General features: G+C 40.0%; 2 protein-coding genes across 2 annotated transcripts in view; one reads left to right on the top strand and one right to left on the bottom strand.

The window, feature by feature from the left end:
- LOC115656603 (uricase-like) overlaps window positions 1–3787 on the bottom strand; it is a 110418-nt gene extending 106631 nt beyond the window's left edge. Inside the window, exon 1 of the mRNA XM_030573527.1 lies at window positions 3612–3787. Within this exon, the coding sequence (XP_030429387.1) occupies window positions 3612–3767 (156 nt within the window). The 5' untranslated portion in view covers window positions 3768–3787. The remainder of the gene's footprint in view (window positions 1–3611) is intronic.
- RPF1 (ribosome production factor 1 homolog) lies at window positions 3779–16229 on the top strand. The gene is made up of 9 exons (XM_030573529.1): window positions 3779–4041; window positions 4578–4634; window positions 9074–9154; window positions 9592–9687; window positions 11548–11701; window positions 12745–12827; window positions 13804–13985; window positions 14074–14200; window positions 15196–16229. The coding sequence occupies exons 1-9, from the start codon at window positions 3868–3870 to the stop codon at window positions 15235–15237; spliced, it is 996 nt and encodes a 331-aa protein (XP_030429389.1). The 5' UTR covers window positions 3779–3867; the 3' UTR covers window positions 15238–16229.
- The last annotated feature ends 506 nt before the right edge of the window (window positions 16230–16735 follow it).

The raw sequence follows: 16735 nt of genomic DNA, 5'->3' as shown, positions 1-16735 counted from the left end.
TGGGTGGCATTAGCTATACATCAGCTATTCAATTCACTGGCAGAACTAGTCTGTCCAGCGTCTAATTCTGAGCTAAAATGACCTTGTAATGCCACTGTGGATGACACTGCTCATGTGTGCCTCTTTGATCTGTAGATCCCTGTGCCATAGCACCCGTTTGAGACCTTTTGGATGCCCCCTTCTGAGCCCTGTTATTTTTCGCACCAGAGCCTTAATCTGGATGATAAGGAAACAGAAACAGTCTTGTATTTCCAGAACTGGGAACATTTGGTGGCTCCCTGGGCTCATCTGGAGATTGGGATGAGATAGGCCTAGATTTTGATGTTGTGTTGCTTGAGGCAGCTATATCCAGGGCACCCTGCCTGTGATGTTTCACTTATTGGATCATTGGGGGATTGCAGACAAGGAGGGAGCTAGTCGAGGGCAGGATCACAGGGGAAATAGCAGGGGAACAGGATGTTGCAAGGGGCATACCAGAAAGTGATGGTGTTCCAGTGGATGCATGCAATGTAATGTCGGGTCTTGCATTTGGGGTTTGTGGTGATGTCGCAGATGTGCCAGGTCAGGCTGGGAGGTTTCAGATAAGGCAGTGGAGGTTTCAGATAAGGCGGTGAGGCAATGTGCAAGATGTTGTTGGTGAGGTGCTCCAACTCAGTGCTGATAGAGGGGCTTGTTCTTTAGTGACTGGGGTGCATCACCTGATGATGTGCTACATGGGAAACAGAAACCTGCAGACTGTGAAAAGCTTTCTTTAAGTGGTGTGGACCACTATCGGACACCCTGCAAAGCACTACCTGAAGACCCACACTGGAGTGACAAGTGGCAATATGTAAGAGTGATGCTTTTCTTGACCTGCTTTCCTAGGACAAGGAGAGACAAGTGGGATAGGCTGTGGGAGAGAGGTGAAGGGGATTAATAGGAAATGGAATTATGGTGCTTCTTTGTTGCTGTGGTCCCTCTCTGGACAGCAGGACAGGTGACAGTGGAGTCTGTGACTATAAAATGGCTACTACAATAAATGATCTATAAAGTGCACGTGTCCAGTCCATGCGTTGCAGTGTCCTCCTCTGTCCTATTACTCACACTGACAACATTGCTGGTGAAGCACACATGTTGCATCAAACTCCTCATACCCATCATGGTCAGGGCAGTGATGGTAGCCCCAGCCAACCTGTTTTCCTGGTAGCTGAGCCACTCGTTTCCTCCCCTTTTGGCCCCACTTTCCTCATGCAACAGCCTGCATGCCTACTTTTGCCTGCTGCTTCTTCTTAATGTCTTTGGTTCCTCGCCCATGGTTTGGTTCCTATGACATCCCGGGGCGTGGACTTGAGCGCTAAGCTTCCTCCAAAACCTGTCCCTAGCAGCTGAGATTGTGTACATTGACTGTGGTAGTCATAAATGCATTTATGGCTTCGCAGTGTTGTTTGCTCAAATCTTTTTTGAAAGTTGTAATTCCCTTTTACCTATAGTTCTCCACGCTTATTGTTCAATACATTCTGTTTGCTATTTCAAAACATTATCTTCTCCCTTAACCTTCATATTTTTTCATTTATTTTCCTTTACTCCCTCTGTAAATACTTCATAATGGCATATTTTATCCCCTGCTGTACACACCCTCTTTTCAACCTGAACCTAACTCACTCCCAGTTACTTTAACTGACATGGAGGAAAAAAACGAGCAGAAGCCACCAGAATTCTGTGTATGCTACAGCTCCAGTTAGTCCTACCATCAGTGAAGCTCAATCACTGGTTGCACAAATGTGATTTTTTTCCAGAACAATTCTCTACCATACACACAATCAGAATGTTGTTTTTTTCCATTACTGACCCCCAACTGGACCAGCCATTTGTCAGTTAACCCAAAATCAAACTCCCAATGTCAGTTCCTATTAAAGTATGGAAGCAGCTTGTCCCAGAGCATCAGCTGAGCCTGCTAACACTGAGACACAACAGTTGTAAACAACTCTGGGATAAGTATTTAGAAACTGTAGCTAGAAATAGCACAAGACTGCAGGGCCTATCAAGCCAATGAGAGACATTATATCTCTTATAAATAAAGATGACATGTAAGTATATTTGTTTTCCTTTTGATATACAGTAGAATACCAAGCTACCTGTGATTTTAATAAAGCTGTGAAATATCTCCAGGTCTGGGAGTGCTCGTTTCACCATCACAATAATTAAGAATCTTGGCACAATGTAGTTCCTTTCAGATAAAAATAATTATTTAAAATATGTGCTGATTCTCACATATTAGCAAAAATAAACAGTATTTTAAATAATTGAGAATATAGGGGACGGGTCAATCATGCAAAAAAGGTTGTTGTGCTCACAATGTCCTACAAGTAATTTAAAAAAAAAATCATGTTGAGCAAATAGCTAAATGCAAAACAATGAGTATATACTAGAAAATACAGAATAGGGAGCATGCTCATACCGTGACTTCCATTTGAGAACATATGACAGCTGTGTGAATGTTGTCAAAACAGAAGCTTTGAAAAATCAAGACAATGTGGAATATACGTGCGACTATGAGGGTTGGCGTGACTGTCTGATTATAAATTACATATTACTTTACATTCAGGAACTGCCTTTCATCTGATGATCTCAATGTTCTTTGCAAGATGAGTAGTTACTAATATCCCTATTTACACATGAGTATAGTGAAGCACGCAAAGGTTAAGTGAACAGCCTACAGTCACGCACAAAGTTAAGTGTCACTGTAACTGGGGAACTCAAGAGTTCTGACTCCCAGTCTCCAAAACGTACCCCTGGCCAATACTGTTTTAATAATAACTCTCACCTCACAGCCATTACTATATTTGGCACTTGGGCAGAATTCTCAGGCATACTGCTGTCCACACTCACTCACCTGAATCTACAGGCTCCACAACTACTGTCAAAAGTATCAGAATTATTAATTCAAAACCAAACCATGTATTGACAAGATGGCAATGTTGAAAGTTAGTGCATGAAAGCATATATTTTTATTCATATTTATTTCTATGCTGTCTTTTTTATATTGGTGTTTTAGATACTTTGACATGTAAAGCAACAAGGCCTTCGCCCTAAAGAGCTTACAATCTACTATTTTCCCATTAAATACTTAGCTTATAGTTAAGAGTTTTTAAACTTGAAGGTGCCTTATAAAAGCTAAATAATTAATCCTTACTCCCTGCTGGGAGGCAAGTAAGTAAGTAAAAATTATCTCAATTTTAAGATGTGGAAACTCAAACAATGCCAAGTTGTGCAACAAGGCAAGATCACGTTGCCAGGTCTGCTCTAAAGTGCGTCGTCCTGGCTCCCCAGGTTGTGCTCTGCCTATCTCTGATGACATCTGCCTCTCAAACCACTTCAAAGGGAAACTGACACGCGGTATTTAAAAGCATTAGCTGTTCTTTATGAAACCAGCAAGACAGGCACTTCCACGCCAGAACACGCTTGGGGCCAGCCAAGGACACCGCGCACGGACCCGCCCGAACAGAACCCTCCTCCCACAGCTGCCCGACACGCGCAGCGAAGCGAAACTGACGCGAGCGAGCGTGCGCGCGACCCGTGCCGTCCCCAGAGCGTAGGGCCGCGCACGGTCAGCGCTTCCTCCCGTAGCCCACCTCGTTTGACGCAGGCGCACACAGTTTTGCCCTGGTTCTATTTTTATCGCGGTCTCGCAGAAGAAACTCTCGTTCTCGCCCCACTCGCATCGCGCAGGCGCACAAACCAGTTGCTGGTTGGTCGCAGAAGAAACAAGTGCGTCCTGCCTTCTCCATCCCCCCCCGACTTTCGCTTCAGGTCCCTACCTACGCCGGGACCGTGCCTCCTGTTTGCGCAGGCGCAATTAGAGGGTCTGGTGGCGGCCCCGGAAGGAAAATGTCTAGCCCGGGCAGCATGGCTAGCGGAGCGGCGGGCTCGGCCGAGGGGCCCGGGGACGCGACGCGGGCCCCAGAGCAGGCCCTGTTCCCGCCGGCATTCAGCGTGTCCGAGATCAAGAACAAGCAGCGGCGCCATTTCATGTTCCTGCGCTGGAAGCAGCAGCAGAGGAAGGTGGGAGGCCGGGGGCGCTCAGGTGCCCTGCCCGGGCCTGCGTGCGGGGAGCCCCGTGCTGGCCGGTCCCCCTCGGCCACCCCTTGGTCGGGCTGCCTGCGGGGCTCAGAGCTCTGCCTGCCCGGGGGCGTGTTGCGGTTGCCTGTATTGCAGCGCGTGGGCCAGGACCTGCTGGGCTAGGGGCTGTGCAAACAGTCGGGAAGACAGGCCCTGCCCCGCAGAGCTCATACGCTGCGTATAAGACAAGAAGACCCCATGCAGCCGGAGACCCAGGCAGCACAGGAAACAGTGTTTCAAAGGCACAAGGATGGGGTGGGGGAGGCTTCCCATTTTGGCTCTGTCACTGAGTGCAGCGTTAAAATACTTCCCAGCAAATGGTTTTGAAGCTAAAGTCATTTCTCTCTGTAAAGGGGCCGCGGATGGATCCAGTATAGAGAGGCGGTTCCTGTGCTAAGTACAGCAGTGTGACAGGTTTATGCAGAGCTGCCTTTAAACTACTGTTCCCAGCTAACCAATCAGATGTCTGTCTTATTCAGGAGAAATTGGCAAATAAGAAAAAACGGAGAAAGGAGAGAGAAGCCCTTGGAGATGAGGTAAAAGAAAGTTATTCATAGTGTCCTGTGTGTTACTGTTTGTGTCTGTAAAGCATTATACATGGTATAATATTCAAAAATTAAGTTTAGTATTATAACTTTTTCAGTTTGATACCTGTAATTATTTTTCTAAACATGCTCTAACAAACTGGAGATAGTGGATGCTTTATAATTTTGTAGTCAGATCATTCGTGATTACAGTGCTGTTCACATCTGTCTTTTGAGATGTAGTGAGTATTGGTTAGAATCTAAGAGAGCCATTGTTTAATAATCTGTTGAACTGTGGTATAACTTTGGGCAATAATTTCTCAGGTGGTTCAGTCAAATGGACTGTAAAATTGGGAAAAATCAGGGCCGTCCTGAAAATAGGTTCTAGCCATTTGACAGAATCACCATACAACACTGTGTCTCAACAGCAGTCCTGGGTAAACTGACTATAAATCCTCGTTTATACTCAGTGAATAAATTGTATTTTGCTTGTTGCTGAAACCCAGCGATGTGTGTGTGTGGGGCAGGGGGATCTCCACCGTTGCAATGTTTACAAAGAGCTGGAGACATTACTTGTACATTCCTGCACTAATGCACTCTCTATCTAATGCTGCTTTGAGTGAAACAGCCTAATGCTGTGTGATCTTAATTAATTTTACAGCGGATGCTGTGGGTAAAATATTTTGCAGCAGGAACGCGGTGCTTTTCTTTCACAGCTACTGGCTGAAGCCTGGAGAGAATGGTGGGGAAGAAAAAAACAGGCTGACACAGAAAGAAGAAACGGGGAACATAATGGGGAATAATCACTTCCTAGAAACTTGGAAACTAAGTGGGTAGAATATTGTAGCCATGTGTTCTGCTCCATATATTGCCTCTCTAGTATTAAAGTAATGATCTCCTTTCAGAATTAAGGTGATGGTATCACTAATGTACAAACAAAGTAAGGCCTCGTCCACACTTAAAATTGAGGTTGATTTAGCTACCTCGCTTGGGGTACGAAAAATCACATCTTTAAGCAATGTAATTATGCTGACTTAACCCCCGGTGTTGATGCAGTTAGGTCAACAGAAGAACACCTCTGTTGACTTAGCTACTGTCACTCAAGGAGGTGGTGTACCTACACTAGTGGATAAACCTTTTCCATTGGTATACGCTGTCTGTACTATGGGTTTATGCCAACATAGCTATGGCACCATATCTGTGCCAGTATAGTCTCTGTAGTGTAGACAGAGAGCACAACTTGTTCTAGGTTCTCAGACTTTTTCTTTCTGAGGCCTCATCAACATGCTATAAAAACTCCATGCCCCACCTGTGCCACAACAATTGTTTTTCTGCATATAAAAGCCAGGGCCGGTGTTGTTTAGCCCGAGGTGGTGGGGCTCTGGGCTCCTGCAGATCCACTGAAACCTGCTGGCGGCCCTCCCAGGTGGTCTCAGACCCCTGTTGAGAACTGCTGTCTTAGGGTATCTTCCAGCTTTTAAAGAATTATTACTAAAAACTGACATAAAATACATTACAGAATAATTGAATCACTCATTTGAATGTGGAATTGAGCTCATTGTTTGACTCAAAACTTGTCTACTTAGCATGGCAAAATGTGCCAGAAGGGTGTGATTTGTAAGAAACTAGGTTCCTTTAGAGCATGCCAACAGGGTTTACGCAAGGTAATTAGAGCACAACATATTAAAGCACTTAACAAATCACATCCCTTTAGTGCAGTGGTTCCCAAAATGGGGTTCACGAAATGTTACAGAGGGTTCCCAGGAAAAAAATCCCTAATGGCGGACAGGGATTCTGGGCAGCACAGGGCCAGCAGCCTGGAGCCCCTGGACTTCCAAGAGCTAAGCAGATCAAAACAAGCATATCTATCACATTGAGGAGATTTAAACTTCAAGACTCCTTATAAGAAATGGAAAGGGAGATGAATATTTTTTGCTGTTCTTAAAATTAAATAGGCAGGTAGTATTGTTTTTAAAATTATGATGAAAAACAAGTTTAAGCTTTGTTGTAACGTGCGTTGTTTGTCCGAACTGCTCAAGCCCCGAATCCTTGTGGAGGAGGAACTCTTTGGATTGGCTTCTTAAATACCTTCATGCTGTTTCACATCCGATATTCCTTGAGGAAACATAGGAGCCTTGTCTTATAACAGGTTTATTCAAAGTGATACAAGCTACAAAAGTGAGATCTTGGAAGAGTGTTGCCGTTTTCATAATGTAATACATAAGAACATAAGAATGGCCATGCTGGGTCAGACCAAAGGTCCATCCAGCCCAGTATCCTGTCTATTGACAATGGCCAATGCCAGGTGCCCCAGAGGGAGTGAAACTAACAGGTAATGATCAGTGATCTCTCTCCTGCCATCCATCTCCACCCTCTGACAAACAGAGGCTAGGGACACCATTCCTTACCCATCCTGGCTAATAGCCATTAATGGACTTAGCCTCCATTAATTTATCCAGTTCTCTTAAACCTTGTTGTAGTCCTAGCCTTCACAACTTCCTTAGGCAAGGAGTTCCACAGGTTGACTGTGTGCTGTGTGAAGAACTTCCTTTTATTTGTTTTAAACCTGCTGCCCATTAATTTCATTTGGTGGCCCCTAGTTCTTATGGGAACAAGTAAATAACTTTTCCTTTATTCACTTTCTCCACACCACTCATGATTTTATATACCTCAATCATATCCTCCCCTTAGTCTCCTCTTTTCCAAGCTGAAAACTCCTAGCCTCATTAATCTCCTATCATATGGGACCTGTTCCAACCCCCTAATCATTTTAGTTGCTCTTTTCTGAATCTTTTGTAATGCCAGTATATCTTTTTTGAGATGAGAGGACCACATCTGTACACAGTACAGACACATGTTTGACCCATTCAAAGAACTCTAATAGATTAGTAAGACATGATTTCCCTTTACAGAAACCATGTTGACTTTTGCCCAACAATTTATGTTCTTCTATGTGTCTGACAATTTTATTCTTTACTATTGTTTTAACTAATTTGCCAGGTACTGATGTTAGACTTACTGGTCTGTAATTGCCAGGATCACCTCTAGAGCCCTTTTGAAATATTGGCATTACATTAGCTATCTTCCAGTCATTGGGTACAGAAGCTGATTTAAAGGAGAAGTTACAAACCCTAGTTAATAGTTCCGCAACGTCACATTTGAGTTCTTTCAGAACTCTTGGGTGAGTGCCATCTGGTCCCAGTGACTTGTTAATGTTAAGTTTCTCAATTAATTCCAAAACCTCCTCTAGTGACACTTCAATCTGTGACAATTCCTCAGATTTGTCACCTACAAAAGCCGGCTCAGGTTTGGGAATCTCCCTAACATCCTCAGCCGTGAAGACTGAAGCAAAGAATTCATTTAGTTTCTCCACAATGACTTTATCGTCTTTAAGTGCTCCTTTTCTATTTTGATCATCCAGGGGCCCCACTGATTGTTTAGCAGGCTTCCTGCTTCTGATGTACTTAAAAAACATTTTGTTATTACCTTTTGAGTTTTTGGCTAGCTGTTCTTCAAACTCCTCTTTGGCTTTTCTTATTGCATTATTACACTTAATTTGGCAGTGTTTATGCTCTTTTCTACTTACCTCACTAGGATTTGACTTCCACTTTTTAAAAGATGCCTTTTATCTCTCACTGCTTCTTTTACATGGTTGTTAAGCCACAGTAGCTCTTTTTTAGTTTTTACTGTGTTTTTTAATTTGGGGTATACATTTAAGTTGAGCCTCTATTATGGTGTCTTTGAAAAGTATCCATGCAGTGTGCAAAGATTTCACTCATCGCAGTTTTTTTAAATTTCTGTTTAACTAACTTTTTAATATCTGTTTAACTATCCTCCTCATTTTTGCGTAGTTCCCCTTTTTTAAATTAAATGCCACAGAATTGGGCTGTTGAGGTGTTCTTCCCACCACAGGAATGTTAAATGTTGTTATATTATGGTCACTATTTCCAAGCGGTCCTGTTATAGTTACCTCTTGGACCAGATCCTGCATTCCATTCAGGACTAAATCAAGAGTTGCCTCTCCCCTAGTGGATTCCTGTACCAGCTGCTCCAATAAGTAGTCATTTAAAGTATTGAGAAATTTTGTCTCTGTGTTTTGATTCTAATAAAAATACTGTAATGATAAATAATAATATATAGTGTGTAATAAGCATGTCATAAAAACAAATTTTATATTTCCAAGATCACTGCTTTTATAATTTATACTCAGGTAAAGGAGAAAATCCCTGGAAATATTCATTTTTAGGAGGGGGTTCGCAAGACTTGACATTTTAGTGAAAGGGGTTCACAAGTTGTTAAAGTTTGGGAACCACTGCTGTAGTGTGCTTTGCCAGCACCGTGTAGACGAGCCCTCAGTACCACAAAGTACAAATAATGCCTTACATTTTATTTTTTAAAGGGGATTATTGCTGTAATTTATTGTGTTCTTAATAAACTACTCTATATTAAAGGCACCACCAAAGCCTGTACCGAAGACAATTGAAAATCAGAGAGTTTATGATGAAACAACTGTAGATCCTAATGATGAAGAGGTAAATGTATAATCCCTACATGTGTTAAACCTTGATTTCCTCCAAAATGTGCTCTAACTAAAAAAGGACTGATTATAAACTATGAATATTTATTTTCCATTCTTGTGTTAGGGCATTTATGAATTGATAATGCTGCAGATGATGTCATCCCTTTATCATTTAATTTAAGATAATTTCCCATTGCTGAATAACTTCTTAGCAAGCTTGTCTGTCATCTTATCTCCCATTGTATTATACATTGTTAAAAACACCGTTAAAGAATGGGACAGATTGACTAAACAATACAGTATAGGCCAGAACTTGGACCCATATAGAATTTTGCTACTGACTTTAATGACACCAGAATTTAAGCCAAAGTGGACAATTATTTTTAGAAATAAAAAACTGTGTGTGTTTTTCCTAGAAGTTTTTTGATTCACCATATTTTTTGTTCCCAGGTTGCTTTTGACGAATCTACTGATGAGTTTGCACCATACTTCAATAGACAGACCGTTCCCAAGATTCTTATCACAACATCAGATAGACCTCGTGGGGTAAAATACATTTATAAAATATAAGTGTAATCTTTAAATTTTTGTGAATCACTTTATGTGGGGTCTTAAAGACTTAGGCAGCTGATTATGGAATAGAGGTTTTCATTTCATGCTTGATGGTGAAACTGGAGTCCAGAAGTGACTTAAACAACGATTCCTTTGCTCGTAATGGGCAGGGAAACATCTTAATTCTCGAGTAAGTGGTTCCTCTGTGTCAGGAGAGATGAACGTTGGCAGTGCAGCATCAGGAAATGTTTACTGCCACTGTCTTAAGCTTTATATCTTAATTTGATGAATAGGAGACTTCAGTCTGTAGATTTTTAACTGTAATGCCTTTCACAGGCCCTCTGCATTTGCACAATCTTAAAAGAGTATCTCCACATTGAAAACTGCATCTCTATCTGAATTTTTTTCTTTTGTTGGTTTACTTTGCTTATAGTCTGTTCCTTCCCTTTGATCTCAATCCGGCAATGAGCTCTTTGTGAGTAGAGCCTTGTGCTAACACAGTTTTTTACTGCAGGATTGATGGTGTTGGTGATTTTTGCACAGAGCATAGAAGAACAAAAAAGACTTTTTAAAATTAGGAAAAAGTGATTTGTAAAACCTCAACTTGTCAGGGGACTTGGGCACATGTCATACCTGAAACTACTTGTAACTCTTTTTTTTTTTTAAGTGATTTATTTGCAAGCTGACTGTGTCCTTTTAATCTTCTGTTATTGTATTAAAAACATGAGTGCTATTACTTAATATTAGAATTTTTCCACTTGACTGTGTTTGAGGAATAATGGACTCTCTTTAAAAAAAAAAAAAATTCTGCATTTTTTGAGTGTTAACACAGAGAGTGCTCTCCAAAATGGAGGAAGTACTGTCCTTGCCCTCAGAAGTTTATTTTCTAAGTAGAAGATGGACAATACAGTTCAGACCTATAACGCAGCAGAATATCAGACATGTTTTTCTCTAGTGACTGTGTGGTGTTTTCCAATGTACAACACTTTGCTTTGTGTTAACACTGGTAAAGTTCCTGGAAGAAATGTTTAAGAAAAACACAGTACAGTAAAAGCTTTGTTATCCGGCATGTTGAGGAAATGGGGGGTGCCGGTTAGTCAAAAATTACAGTTAACTAAGAGTTATACTTACCAATGGAATTAGTAATTTTCAAAGAATTAGAATGCAATAAAACAAACTATAAAATAGTACTCACCAATCCCATAGTAGTACTGCACTGCAGAGTGGTTGGTTTCTTGAAGCACTTAGGTATTTACAGGTAAAGTTTTCTGTTCAGTAGGTTATCTTATGACACCACATATCACTGTGGGCTGCACGCATCACGTACACCCAGATCACGAAAAATACACTGAACACTAAAACTATATTGAATCATCAAAGATTAAATTATGTTCCGAAGACACTTCAGGATCTTGCAGTGCGTCAGGTTCGTCATTATCAACATCAATTATTGTAGATGTAGAAGGTATAGGAGATTGGGCTGAATCTATGATGACCTTATGACACACCCTGGAAGCTGCTTTTTTTGACTAAATCCCTATCCGCTTGCTTACTTGTCTTCTGCCTCTTTTCCATAAAAGTGGAGTGCAGAATGTGTAATTGCATAATCTCCTGGGCAGTATACTAGTCCTGGTTACTAGACTGAAGATTTGAATTGGGAAATATCAGAAATGCTTGTTAATAGAGTTTTCTGGTTGATAAAGTGCCAGATAACACAACTTTTACTGTATTTGATGAAGGGGTAGCTTGGTACACTTAAAGGAAAAGGCAGTTGTATGAAATGTAACCCTTTTTATGATCTTGACAATATACCCAACAATTGAGAGATTGCAATCAAGGTTTTCTGTTGTGCAGAGAACAGTGAGATTCTGTGAACAGCTATCTACTATCATACCTAACTCACATGTTTACTATCGAAGAGGACTGGCTCTGAAAAGAATTATCCCACAGTGCATCTCACGAGACTTCACAGATCTGATCGTTATTAATGAAGATCGCAAAATACCAAGTATCCTTCATATACAAGAGGGAGTTTCTTCATAGAGTTATCTCTATTATATGATAAAGATATTAGTACACTAATTCTGGACAAAGTTAAGAAGAAAGTAATTGGGCTATGTTAAGTCTCCAAGATCTCTCCCAGATCCTTTATGCTTTTGTCTTACACTGTCAACTTCAGGTTGATGTAATGCAATTTTTCACTTTCTTTAGAAGTTAAGAACAAGTATTTCTACAGGCCAAATTTGAAACCAAAGGCCATTTTTGGCTGTCTCAAACTGTAACTTAAAACCCTATAAATACAAAGTTACAAGAACAGTAACATGATATCTGCATGCCTCAGGTTAATTCTGAGGCTCACAATGCAGGTGCCATAATATGGTTCTATACTGGTATTAGATGTGGCCACATCCTTGTATCTATTGTTTTTATGTTTGATCATAATGGCATCAATTTAGCTCTCTAAATGGAGGGATATTCTTGGTGATTAGGTAAAGAAATGCCGAATGTATCCAATATACTGGCATTCTGTGTATGGCTTGGATTTCTTATCAACAAGTGAACCGCTCCATTTGTCTGAGACAACGTAGTGCATGAATACACATTCTTATTGCACTAAATTTAAGCAGTTTAATCAGCTGCTGGATTTTGTTAATAAATGTAAACTTGCATTAAGTTAGGTTTATAGTGATATATAGCAAAACAGAAAATGAACAAACGGAAGATAATGTGTTCTGGTTAACTATTTTACAAAGGTTTAATGATACTTAGTATACTAATACATTTTCTATAGTGTCTTTGTGTAAGTATGAACATTTAGTAATATGAGACCTTGTTATAGCACTCCCAAGCTCCATTATTGCTGAGAAGAGGGTAGGTATAGCTGTCTTATATATGAAATATAGGTTGTGTAAATTAGAAGAGTTTTAATATAATGTTGACTGTTTCTATGGAACTCAACAAAGGTTTCTATATAAATCACTTTTGTTGTATTGTTTAAATTGCGTTTTGAACTTAATATCTATACTAGCTATTCTTAACTCTCTGAAACAGATGGACTTGTTTTAAGTCATTTGCCTGATGGTCCAACTGCTCATTTTAGAATGAGCAGTGTTCGTCTGCGTAAAGAAATAAAGGTGAGGTTTATTATTCCCCTCAATAACTGCAGAAAACTAATAAATGCATGATCCAAATTGCTTAGTGGTGTAATTTTTTTCTTTCACATTTTCTTAACTTTTGTCTACAGAGGAAACTCTTCAGACTTGCATGACGTTCAGTTGGTTTCATAAAGATGGTGATGTTGTACCGTTTTTGAGGCAAGGAGGACCAGGACCACTATTCTCTAGTTTGACTTCTTACATAGCAGAGGCAATAGACTTTTACCCAACAATTCCTGCAGTGGATTGATTGCTTTGTTTTTATCTCTGATACATTTTTGCACTCATTGCAATAGCATTATATAAAATCAGTGGTGTACCAAATCCAAAAGTCTCATTTCTCCACTTTATATAATCTTTTATTTTTGTTTTTTTATACAGTGCCATCACTAATGTATAGGAATCCTCATGATGTACTGGAAATACTGAATTCTTGTTTAGCCCCAACTAGTCTAAAAGCACTGTGCTCTTTTTTTAATGCACTTTAACAATGAACTGAAATGACCTTTAGTCAATCTGGCTTCATTAAAAGTTGGCCTGGATGGATGGATGAAAGGGTAGCTTTGGAAGCAATTGGACTTGAATGTCCACAGAGATTTTCAAGATTTTTGTGATGGCTGAACTTTTTTGGGTAGTGGAATACTCTTTCAGTATATTAGTGAGGGGGAAATATAGAATTATTAGCTATCATTCTCTTAACATTTATTCAAGAAATTTGTTGGGGTTTTTTTTGAACAATGAATTAGTAGAATTTTGAGGTCCTTAAATGTTGCCAACTGATGCTGCACTATATATATGTTTTTTATGGCATTTAACATGGGGAATTAATACATCTTTTGGCCTTACCCTTCTTCCCCTCTCTTTTATGTTAGTTCAATTTCTGTCTTTGAATATGTATCTTTGAAAATGTGTTTTATATTATCTTATCCTCCCTAACTTGTTGCTTTCATTCCAGCGAAAAGGAAAGGAGCCCACAAAACATCAACCTGAAGTAATCCTGAATAACTTTACAACACGACTGGGCCATTCCATTGGTCGCATGTTTGCCTGTCTCTTCCCGCATGATCCTCAATTCATTGGAAGACAAGTAGCTACATTTCACAATCAGCGAGACTATATCTTTTTTAGATTTCACAGGTAATCTTTTCTCAAATTTTGCTAGTGGCTAACAAAAACTGCATTCCTGGAGCATCCCACCCTAATGTGTTCCCCTTTGGCTTTGAAGGTACATCTTCAGGAGTGAAAAGAAAGTGGGAATTCAAGAGCTTGGGCCACGATTTACCTTAAAGCTGAGGTCTCTTCAAAAAGGAACCTTTGATTCCAAATTTGGAGAGTATGAATGGATTCACAAGGTATGTCTTTCAGTAATTATATCAGGATGAGCACTTAAAATTTTGGCATTCTGAAACATAACCACAAACAGCAGCCTAAAAGAAAAGTAGTAAATGACATTTAAAATATGGACATGTTCCTAACTGAACTGTCCTGAACTGAAACTTCATTTAGAGTTTTTAAAGAAATATAGCAGAACCTTTCTAACTTGCATATTGGAAAATAAGTGATCAATTAAAAAAAAAAAAGCAAGGATAATGAGTACTGATATACCTCAGTTATTTGTAAAGCGTAGTTGAACTTTAGCATAATTAGTAGTATACAGGTGTTCTGTGATAGAACTTGTAAAAAGTCTTACTGAGATCTTATTACTGTGGACTTGCTACTGGCTTGCTGGTAAAGTTGATTAGAGCTATTTCTGTTTTCAAATGAGTGGAATAATAATGTGCAAATAAGTGAGGCTTGATTGTGTGCAGAAATATCTCAGGTCCAACTTTTTAAAAAAATTTAAATAAAATGGGAGTGATAGAATGAATAGGTAGTATTAAACCACTTCACTAGTCATTTTTTGCCAAGTAGCTGTAGCACTTAGCTTCCAAGTTTAGAAATATTGGGCCGCATGCAAAGGTACAAGAGGGAAAAGCTCTGGTATGCTTTGATCTGACTATGTGGTAGATGGAGTCATTTTTTTAAACAAATGAAAACCATAATCACCTTTATAGTGAGTGTGTCAGCACATTTCCATTTATGAGCCATCTATGTGATTCTGATAATGCCACACCTAAAAATGTAACACTCTCTGATCTTCATCTCCCCCACTGCTAATCGTGGCAGGCTGAATCCAAGAACTAGTTAAAGTATATTGCAGCTGCAGTGGCACTTGGAAGATACAGACCACCTTCCTCCCCCTACTATAGTTTTGTTTTAAAATCCATATTTGCCCATTTCTTTAGCATCTGCTACTGTGACATTTAAGAGCAAATTTTATAGTGAATATCTTTTCTTTAAATTTCAGCACCGTGAAATGGACACAAGTAGAAGAAAATTCCACTTATAATGATCATCTGGTTCTACTTGATTAATAGGAGTGCAGAACTTTGAATTCTACTGTAACTAAATTGAGTCTGGATTTGGTCCTGTCATCTCAAATTCGTTGTTGTTAAACATCATCACTGAGCAATGTTATCTGCACAGGCAAGCAGACTACAGACACCTTCAAACTTTCTACAACAGATATTTTGAAACACGACTGGTGTAGTCTTCAATGTTCCCACTAGGTCTCAATGCTGACCTACAAACCAGTGCTACTGCCTCTTAAGGGTACGACTATGCAGCAGCTGGGAAGCATGTTCCCGGTGCTGGTAGACAAACATGTACTAACTCTGCATGAAGTGGCATGCTAAAAGCAGTGTGGCTGTGGGAGCGGCCTGGGCTAGCCACCTGATCTTGCGGGAACTTACTCAGATGGCTAGCCTGAGCTGGGGCTCATGCCACCCCCACCTACACTTCTGTTTTTAGCACTCTAGTATGAGCAGAGCTAAGGTATGTTTGTCAACCTGCACTGGGAAGCATGCTGTAGAATACTGAGTAGACACATCCTTTGATTCAAAACTGGCAAAGTTTCCTAGAACGTGAGTAGCAGCTGCCAGTAGGATGGACGGTAGAGACTGTATCATGACTACTCCAATGCCTTAGTAACAAAGCTGTTTGGGAGTAACATGATTGGTTGTGCTCGAAGGTAAGTAGGCACTCTGTTAGTTAAAATAGGTCAGACACAAACAATGTTGCCCTGTTTCTGTAAATTGTGCTTTATCATTGCCATAACTGCTCTACTTCTACTGTTCCAAGATCTGTGTTTCATAACCAGATTAGCTGTACTTGAAGAAAAGGCCTTATTGTGAGAGGTGGAGTATGAAGGAAAAGATATCTCCCCCGAGACACGTATAGTCTCTAAGACAGTTCAGCGTTAAAACACAGGATTCCAAAAATGGAGCAAGTGTGTATATATAGCTTGTATCTTAACATGATTAAATGCACGCGCTGTCTGAACAGCAGCTGCTTCCATTTGAGAAATTTGCCTCTTGGTGCAACTACAGCCCTAATCTGGATGCTATACAGCTATTTAATAGCTGGTTAGTGGTTTAACAAATTGGTAATCAAAGTCCACTTTGCAGACAAACGCTTTAAATCAGCTAAATGGATGAGAGGAACTGGGCTGTACTGTTTCCAAGAAGGACTTTTGTAACTAGTCAGTAGGTCTTATTTTGCTTTTAAGAAGTAATATGACTATTATGAAGATACTTTATTTATCTTAGGTAGAAAAGAACAATGGTTCTTCTCTACTGAAAGTAATGAGCAAAACAAAAATCTTCCCTGGCTTCAGCATCTGAGCACCCACTTTGTATGAGCATGGATGATGTACTTATGAAGAAATTTAGTGGTTTTGGCTTCAGTTGGAATTGTTACAGGCAAGTGATGTGGAATACCCACAATATTTGAAGTCTCAGATCTGAGTATGCTTTAGTAAATATATAACTAAAATAACTTTGGAAAAG

This window comes from Gopherus evgoodei, chromosome 8 (genome assembly GCF_007399415.2).
Source record: "Gopherus evgoodei ecotype Sinaloan lineage chromosome 8, rGopEvg1_v1.p, whole genome shotgun sequence".
Lineage (NCBI taxonomy): Eukaryota > Metazoa > Chordata > Testudines > Testudinidae > Gopherus > Gopherus evgoodei.
Note: the sequence above shows the minus strand (reverse complement) of the source record. Positions and strands in the feature narration are given on the sequence as shown.

What these genes read in the sequence shown, in the direction of transcription:
- RPF1 (XM_030573529.1), top strand. Translation starts at nt 3,868, where the DNA reads ATGTCTAGCCCGGGCAGCATGGCTAGCGGAGCGGCGGGCTCGGCCGAG. An exon ending in GTCTGCGTAAAGAAATAAAG is followed by an intron (nt 12,828 to 13,803) that starts GTGAGGTTTATT and finishes CTTTCATTCCAG; the next exon opens with CGAAAAGGAAAGGAGCCCAC. An exon ending in ATCTTTTTTAGATTTCACAG is followed by an intron (nt 13,986 to 14,073) that starts GTAATCTTTTCT and finishes TTGGCTTTGAAG; the next exon opens with GTACATCTTCAGGAGTGAAA.